This window comes from Salvia miltiorrhiza, chromosome 3 (genome assembly GCF_028751815.1).
Source record: "Salvia miltiorrhiza cultivar Shanhuang (shh) chromosome 3, IMPLAD_Smil_shh, whole genome shotgun sequence".
In the NCBI taxonomy this organism is placed as follows: Eukaryota; Viridiplantae; Streptophyta; class Magnoliopsida; order Lamiales; family Lamiaceae; genus Salvia; species Salvia miltiorrhiza.
Genome location: NC_080389.1, coordinates 26,076,652 through 26,086,253, shown reverse-complemented (window position 1 = coordinate 26,086,253; position 9,602 = coordinate 26,076,652). Strand labels below are relative to the sequence as shown.

Below are 9,602 nucleotides of genomic sequence, written 5' to 3'. Positions count from 1 at the left end.
CTCCCCCTCCGCTTATCCTGCAAGTTTAGAAATACATGCAGGGCGTGAGTACATAAATACTCAGTGGACATATCGCCGAAAAACAAAGCTGCTCATAGAGCTATAAATTGAACTTGCCACACTTCAGCAATACACAGGAATTATATCTTAAAGGAACCTGTGCAAGCAGTTAAAACTCAACATCATTAATAAATGAATGAATGACTCAAATGACTGCAGTCAAAACTCAGCAAGTAAGTACCACATCTACAACTCATCATTATCTCAACTCAGGTACTGAGAAGTAGGCCTCCTTCTCAAGCACCGTGACCGGCCGATTCGCTCAACGGCTCACAGTCACCTCAGTGTACACTAGCCCTGGCAGGATAGCTATCAACTGCCCAGGACCCGATCGTCTCATCTCAACAGTAGAGGGTAAACATACAAGCTCAATCATCATCATAAAAAAAATATTGGCAAGTCAATAATTCTCAAACATCATCAAAATCTCAAAAACATCAAAACATCTCATAATTTCATCATCATTTAAAACAGTTTAGAAAAGCTCTTAAACTGTATACTCAAAATAATGCCCACCTGAAGACCTTACTCAAAATCTCCCATCAAAGAGGAGTTACTTACTACCTTGCTCTGCTCGTGTCTTCAGGGATCATCATCATCATCGAAGGTTCATCATGTCATAAAATGAATCTCGATTAGAAACTCATTGACTAATTCTCAAACCTTAACTCATGCTCTATCTCATATTCTATCTCCTTACTCATCTCTACATAACTCTCCACTCATCACACATCCTTCAGTTCAAGGATAGGTTTCAAGAAAATCATGGTTCTAAGTTTCGATTTATCTCTCATATAAGGCTCGTCTAATCACATTCAAACACATAGGCAACACAATCACATAAGGCACATAAGCAATCACAATCAAACATCATCAAAACATGCTCTGTTTATACACTGACTCAACTTCAAAATTTAAACTGTTCTGACTCCGACTTCTCCTAGACTCGAGTCTAGTTTCATTTAAAAAAAAGTAGAGTCGAAAACTCCAAGTGGTTTGAGAGATATGACATTTTTACCACGATCTACCATTTCTGGCAGTTTTGAGCAATCGAAAGTTACAATTTTTGAAAAACAGTAAACGTTGTCAAACTGGGCTCAATCTTAGTGGATATCTAGCTAACACAATAATATTGATACCATAAAAATTTGGAAAGCTAGATCACATAGGAAGCTACTGAAATGAATGACTCTTTCCCCTGTTCTCTGAAATTCTCGGTAGTAATGTGCAGTTTAGGTTTTGCATTTTAAAGAAATATCAACGAAGTTGAAATGGCTTAAAATTTTATCAGGGTACTCAAGACTCATGTAGGGACTTTCTATAAAATTTTCAAAGCTATTAGACATCGACAAACCATCGATCACAGTAGGTCAGTAGGCCTACGAAATTTCTCCAATTTGTACTTAAAACTCATATATCTCAAAAACATCTCTATCTTGAATACAACAACATAATTCTCAACAACAAACTCATACCAAAACTCATTTCATCACTTCTAATCATCAATCTAAACCATCACTTAACATCATAGCATGCTCAAGAACTCATATAACCACTCAAATCTTCAAATCTACTCAAGAACTCATATTCGTTATCACTCATTTCTAATCATCATTTTAATCCATCAACTATCATAACTACAATCTCTAAGGCTCATTTATATACTCGAATCCTCACTCTCTTCATGATCTTCAACTTGAATTAGGAGTTGTTTTAATACTCTAATCATCTATATACATGCTCATAAAGCTTAGATATAAGTAGATTCATGTGTTTAGAGACTTACTCTTATGATCTATATAACGAACAGTATAACTCCACTTTCTTGATTCCTAGCTCAAACCTTCGTCCAGCTTTTGTTTTATGGATATACGAGTGTTTTCAGCTTGGTTTAATCGGTGGTTATGGGATAAAAAGTAGCTTACAAAGTTTTTTTACTAGCTCATCAATGGCGTTGGATAATGACAGTCGAGAGAAAAGAGAGAAAAGAGAGAGGAGAGAGAGGAAAGGGACGTCTGTTATGGGGATGAAAGAGAAAGGTGTTATTTATATAACCCCATTTACTTAGCCATCAAGTATTGGATAATTAACACATGCTTAATTATCCACTTGCATAAAATATCTTATCCGTTAACAATGTTTATCCACTTGCTTTGACTCCTCTCTCTCAAAAGTAGGTTCTGCACTAGAGCAGAGAAATGCTCGCCAGAGGAATGCATTCTCTGTCAGGGCAGAGGAATGACTTCCCTTCTGTCTGGGCAGAGGAATGACTTCCCCTCTGTCTGGGCAGACGAATGCCTTCGCCTCTGGCATAGCAGAGGACTGACTTCCCCTCTGTCTGGGCAGACGAATGCCTTCGCCTCTGGCATAGCAGAGGACTGACTTCCCCTCTGTCTGGGCAGACGAATGCCTTCGCCTCTGGCATAGCAGAGGACTGACTTCCGCTCTGTCTGGGCAGACGAATGCCTTCGCCTCTGGCATAGCAGAGGACTGACTTCCCCTCTGTCTGGGCAGACGAATGCCTTCGCCTCTGGCATAGCAGAGGACTGACTTCCCCTCTGTCTGGGCAGACGAATGCCTTCGCCTCTGGCATAGCAGAGGACTGACTTCCCCTCTGTCTGGGCAGACGAATGCCTTCGCCTCTGGCATAGCAGAGGACTGACTTCGCCTCTGGCATAGCAGAGCTCGCATCCCGAGAAGAGCTCGCAAGCCAGAGCAAAACTCCCACGCCATAGCAGAACTCCAAGGCCAGATTTTTAACTTTAACAACGTTCAACCATTATCTCTATACATCCTTATTTCCTCAATGTATTACATTCAGTAGTTCTTCATCGAAAAATACAATAGCTCAAACTATTGGAATATCTCATCTCATCATATACTTATATATATATATATATATCTCAGTAAAATATTTCTCATAAAATACTGATATGCAAAATAATAATAGCTGTATGCTATTTCCCGATTTTAAAAATAATCTCGTTCTCCAAAATCTCGAAAATAATCCGTGTTAACATAACACAAAACAAATCATACTCACATCATCGTAACAAATAGTCACGTAGACAATCACTCAAACCATCTCAGATAAAACACGGATACAATTCACATCAAAGCAATCAGCAATCATCTCTCAATTAGATCATCTCTCAGATCGACTCTCCCTTCTATAGGGTTTCTCACTCACTTATCTCAACTCTATTCTTAATCAGATGTTCCTATTAACAATAGGACAATTAATCTCACAGATACCTCTGTATCCGTCATCGGGAAAAAATAAATTATGCCCTTTTCTCAATTCAATCAGCATCTCTATCTCAACTCGTTTTCTCAAACTACTCACTCTCTATCCTCATCATTGATTCTATCAGACTCATATCTCCATCTAGAATAATAACTCGTCTCATCAAAATAATGTAACTCTAATGCTCAATATCTCTATTTATCATCATTACTCCATCTCATTTTATTTATAATCTCATATCTCAGTACCGCAGTACTCTCTGTAGTGTCTCGACACTACTACTACTCATAAAAGTACAGGGTGTTACAATAAAAGCTGGAGTCTAACACTCCATTCGAACACACTACTCCCAACAAAACAGAAAAGAGGCAGCAGCATACAAATTGCCACAAAAAACACTAGAAAAAAATCCAAAATGCGGCGCAAGGATCTAACAACGGGAGAGAGAAACTCTGTAGTGCAGTTTTTGCTTGAAGATAGCCAAGGTGGGAAGCCAAAAAGGGGCAGAATGCAGGCTGCCGCCGTCAAGTTTGCCGTCTGCCGTCGAACGGTAAATCGTTTATGGACTGCTGCAAAAAAACAGCAAGCACAAGGTCAGTATATTCATAGTAGCAGTGGCAAAATCAACAAGTCAAGGCGCAAGAGAGTTGAAATAGATCTTCAATTAATTTCAACATTGGAGCTAAGCAAAAGATCAACCATTCGAAGGCTAGCAAGTGGAATAAGTTGCAGCAAGAGCACAGTTGGGCGATGGATAAGCAAGGGTTTGATCAGGGCTCATACTAGTGCGATAAAGCCCGACTTAACAGCCCCTAATAAGTTGCTACGTCTAAGGTTCTCTCTTGAAGCAATCGAGTATGATAGAATACTCAAGGTGCTTCAATTCAAGAGTATGCACAACACGGTGCATATTGATGAGAAATGGTTTTATATAACCAAGTCAAATCACAGGTTCTATTTGACACCCGGGGAGGCCGAACCACATAGGACTTGCAAAAGCAAGAAGTTCATAACCAAAGTCATGTTCATGTGCGCTGTGTGCAGGCCGTTGATAGCCGAGGATGGGACTGTACTCTTTGATGGGAAAATAGGTATTTTCCCATTTACAGAATATGTACCAGCCAAGAGGAGTAGCAAAAATAGGGAGGCAGGTACACTTGAGCAAAAGCCCATTCAATCAATCACGAAGGAAGTAATTAAGGATTGCATTATTAACAAGGTAGTGCGCACACATGAAGTGTGTCATAAATGTAACTCTAGTATGCTATGCATTCAATTAACTTGTGCTTTAGATAGGTTTTCAATTGCTTAGGGGCTGAACTGCTTTACTAAATTTAACTCTAGTATGCTATGTATTCAATTAACTTGTGCTTTAGATAGGTTTTCAAGTGCTTATGGGCTGAACTGCTTTACTAAATGTAACTCTAGTATGATATGCATGCATTTAATTCAGTTTTAGATAGGTTTTCAAGTGCTTATGGGCTGAACTGCTTTACTAAATGTATTCTGGCAGATAATTCCTGCTATAAAGGCCAAGTGGCCACAATTTGCAAGTAGGGTGATATTCATTCAACAAGATAACGCGAAGCCTCACATTAAAGACAGTGATCTGGACTTTAGACAGGCTGCCAGCTCAGATGGCTTTGACATCAAGATTGTTCATCAACCTCCCAATTCACCGGATACCAACATCAATGATCTAGGTTGGTTTAGGGCTATTCAAAGCCTACAAACTGAATCAGTTTGTACCAATGTAGATACATTAGTGGAGGCAGTGAAGAAGTCATTTGATGAACTATCTCCTACAACACTCAACAAGGTTTTCTTAAGTCTACAAGGTTGTTTGACTGAAATTCTGAAGGTAAAAGGACAGAACTGCTATAAAATCCCCCATATGGGCAAAGGATCACTTATTAGGCAGGGACAATTACCAAACAATTTACAAGTTCCCCATGATTTAGTTAATGAGGCTATTAACTATCTCATGGAGAATGGCATTGTAAGTGGAATGGATCATCTAAGGAATGCACTTGGAATAAGTTCAATTTCCTTAGATGAAGTTGAATACCAAATGGGACATTTGGGTATTCAAGTTCCATGAAAAAATAGGCTATCTTTTGAAATGCTAGGCTGCCATTTTTTGAAGGCAATTTAAAAGCATAGTTTTTGTAGGCTGCCACTTTTTGAAGGCACTTTAGAAGCAAGTTTTTGTAAAGACCAGGGCAATGATGTACAGACCAGGGCAGTTTTATGTAGGCTGGCACATATTGATGTAATGGATGTTATCTTAATGAAATGCAAGTTTTTGTGAAAAACCTTAGACTTAGCCAACATATGGGCACACACCAACAAATTGCAATACATATGGGCACACACCAACATATGTAACCATAAACTTAGCCACATATGAGCACACACCATCATATGCATGCAAATAGGGCACACACCAACACATGTAACCATATTAGAGGCTTTAAATCTGCAATTTCAGTTTATAATACCAGTTCATCATAGATTATTTAACTTAAATCGACTCTATGAGCACAAATTCATCATCTCAAACATGCTCACAATCGCCCAACAAGTGCCTCACAGAATTTCACCCAGTATACACAGAACAAAGGCCACACAGAGCCTATACCAAATCACATATACAGGGCACACACCAAGTACAGAGGCCACACAGAGCCTATACCAAATCACATATACAGGGCACACACCAAGTACAGAGGCCACACAGAGCCTATACCAAATCACATATACAGGGAAGAGATAAAATTGGAGGATCTCACCCAGTATTCTGGAAAATAGAGCAGGCCATTCATGAAGGCCAACATAGCAGGAGAGTGCATGAACTTCCTCACAGGGGCCTCCGGACCACAATAACGAACAACATCGTCCCAATTTTCCTCACAAATTAAGGAAGAATCATCAGGATATGAAACCAAAGGCTCCACAGCAGGAGATCTAAACATTTGCATATATTTCAAGGGGGCAGGACGCCTAAACAAAGAGAACCTGGATTTCGGCGAAGCAAGGGTTCCGATCGGCGAACACGCGGCTTCAATCTCCTCCACCACGTCAGACTCTCCGTCTTCCTCCGAAAAAGTCACCGAGAAAGGGAAAAACACCTTCGGAGGCGAGCCCCAAGTCGAAAAGTCCTCCTCCGTATCTGGAACATACGAGCCGCTCAGATATCCCTCCCATGGGTTGTTCATCACGGCGGTCTTCGAGATCGACGGCCGCTCGGCTTGGATCTGTGAAATCTTTAGGGTTTTCACAAAAACCCTAAAACACCGATCAATAATAGCCGACGAACACGGGATAACAGAAATTAGGCGGAAGGGGAAGCGGCGCCGGTGGGAATCGACCGGCGACGTTATGATTTTCGAAGAGAAATGGAGGGAGTCGACGGGTAGAGAGAGAGAGCGGCGTTGCTAGTCGATGGAGATGCACTGCTTCGCCCAAATATTAGGCCACGAGAAACGCACACACACAGAGGGGAAAGGGGAGGCGACGCCGGAGGATCTTGATCGGCGAATTTAGGGTTCTCGAGAGGAATGGAGGGAGTCGGCTGGAATAGAGAGAGAAAGAGAGAGAGCCGAATGAGTTTTTTTTTAGAGTACAAATGATTCAACAAGTTCAATTAATTAAGATGATTAATTAATATGCTGATTAATTAATCTTAGTGAGATCCCTAATTTTTTCCAAAAAAGGAAATGGGACATGAATATTGGGACAACCCAAAAAGGAAAGTGGGACAAGATTATTGGGACGGAGGGAGTAATAAAATACAAATGATAATTTTATTTTTACGCCTTTAACCTGATTAGCCCGATGGACTAGCCTGAAACTCGAAAGTTTAGGGTTAGGGTTGAAGATTTACAACCCGAAAAAATCTTCAACCCGATTAACCCGCACCCGACTAACCCAGAACCCGATAGGGCTAGCCCGAAAACTCGGTGGGCTAGCCCGATTGACATCCCTATCCAAGTCTCCTCCACACCAGTTTTCTATCTATATACCAGCTAAAGAAAACTCTTTCTTTACTCAGTTCCGAAGAAACACACATCTTCGAAGATATCTTAAATATTTCCCAATGAACTGCTGAACTTCAAGAAATCCAATCTCCTCGATTCACAAAAACTACCAAACACAACCACCATAGATCCTTAAGGTTTCAATTCTTCCAAACGTATTATCATTTCATTCAGTTTCACAACATGTTTTATTTATGTGCTTATTATGGAAACTGAATATAAATGTGAACTTCATATATGCTGATAAACAAGAATTTTGGATGTTCAATAAGAACAGAAAATGAAAAGAAAAAAAAGAAAAGATGAGTCTTTGAACTTCGTTTGATGTCGGGGCTGCTGTATTTGTGAGTGTGAAGTCAGAGTCGGGGTAGAGTCGGCGGCGGCTCGTTATCGCCGTCTGAGTTAGAATATAAGGGAAAAGGGCAGTGGCGGCTGCCTTGTGGCTGCTGCTCGCCGGGAAAACAGAGGGCGGAGACGGCGGTGGTCCTAACTACTGTCCGTCTGCCGAGAAAAGGATGAGAGAAAGTCGGTGAGGGCGCGGCGCCGACAAGGAGCCGTTGTTGTCGTCGAGATAGGGCTATAAGTGCAGCGGCGGTGGCGTGAAGCCGCTGAGCCGTCCGACGCAGGGAGACAGGGTGAGACAGAGGGGTGGCGAGGTTGACGGAAGCAAGGTGCAGAGTCGTTGCTGTCACCGGACATAGGAAGAGAGTGGAGAGAGGGCCACGAATTGGGGATCTAAGGCTCTGATTCGATGGTTTATTTGAGGGAGAATTTGTGAGATGAGCGAGAGAGGGGCAGAGACACGGCCATGGTTGTGTCGACGGCGGGAATCTCGGGCGGCGGCCGGGCTTGTGAGGGAGGCGATGGCTGTTGGTGAGGAGTGTGTGTGTGTGTGTGTGTGTGTGTGTGTGAGTGATCGGTGACTGTGAGCAACAAGGAGGGGAGGAAGAACGGTAGGGTTGGGCTCAAGTGCTGGGCTTAGGTTTAGACGAGTTGGGCCGGTTCTAAATTATCTTAATTGGGGCCACCCTTTATTTTAAGCTGGGCCGATTTTATAAGATATTGGGATGCAGATTTCTTTTAAACTATGGGCCTGTGATTTAATTAAATGAACTGGGCTGTATTATTTTATTGTGTGCTGCGATTTTTATTTAAGGATCTAGACATGATTTTATTTTAATTGGCCCTTACATATTTAATTAATTTCATTAAGTGATGTAATTATTTAACTTATTAATTGGACTCTTAATTGGGTTTAATTAATTACTTGAAGATTGATTGCATAATAATATCCTTATTATTATGGGCATATAATAAGTAAATTACTTATTATATGTTTAAGTAGGGGTGAGCATTGGTTCGGTTCGGTGCAAAATTGAACCAAAAACTCAAAATCGAAAATCGAACCGATGGTTAAAATTAGAATCGAACCGCACCAATTGGGGGTTCGGAACCGAACCGATAAAACCATCGGCTACGGTTCGGTTCACCGAACCGAACGATGCAATTTTTTTATTTTATTGTTTTTGAAAATACCAATTAAAAATTGTAAAATAATGTAAAATACACAAATTTCAAATGTCAAATCCCCACAACATGAACATGATAAATAATTATATATTATAATTGTGAATTAAGGTTTTAGTTTTAGATTAAAAAATTAGAAAAATAATTATACATAATAAAATATTAATATGTATCGGTTCGGTTCGGTTTAAAACCGAACCAAAAAATGGAAACCGACACCAAATCGAAAATTTTCGGTTTTTACTTTTCAAAATCGAACTAAAAACCGAACCAATAAAATTGGGACCGAACCGCACCAATCCGGTTTGGTTCGGTTCGGTTTTCAGTGTCGGTTCAGTTTCTGCTCACCCCTATGTTTAAGCATGACACGAAATTGCATTTGCATTATGCAATAAAAGTATTTGTGCTTTAAATAAAATCGAGTAAGGATATTGTTGGTGTCCTTAGCTCAAGAGTTAGTTTTCAATCTTTATTATTAAATTTTGAAACCCTGCGTGATGAATCATAGAATGTTAAGCATTTTCCCTAAGATATCAAGTTAGCTTCACGAGACCTATTAATAATAGAATTTCTTGTAGGCTTTGTGACCAGGGGGATTAGCGATGTTTTCCCAAGACAGGTTTATATGTGTTAAGTTTATTCATTAGTTAGTCTGTTAACAGAAGTTAGTTACTGCCGAGTCAGCTCTAGGTAATTAGTTGAATAGTCAAATTAGTTAGCTACTACTA

At 40.3% G+C, this 9,602-nt stretch overlaps 1 protein-coding gene across 1 annotated transcript; it reads left to right on the top strand.

Annotated features, from left to right (window-relative positions):
- Positions 1 to 3,722: 3,722 nt before the first annotated feature.
- LOC131018590 (uncharacterized) lies at positions 3,723 to 5,408 on the top strand. The gene is made up of 3 exons (XM_057947303.1): positions 3,723 to 4,258; positions 4,352 to 4,499; positions 4,821 to 5,408. Exons 1-3 carry the CDS (start codon positions 3,723 to 3,725, stop codon positions 5,406 to 5,408), a joined length of 1,272 nt encoding a protein of 423 aa, XP_057803286.1.
- Positions 5,409 to 9,602: the final 4,194 nt, after the last annotated feature.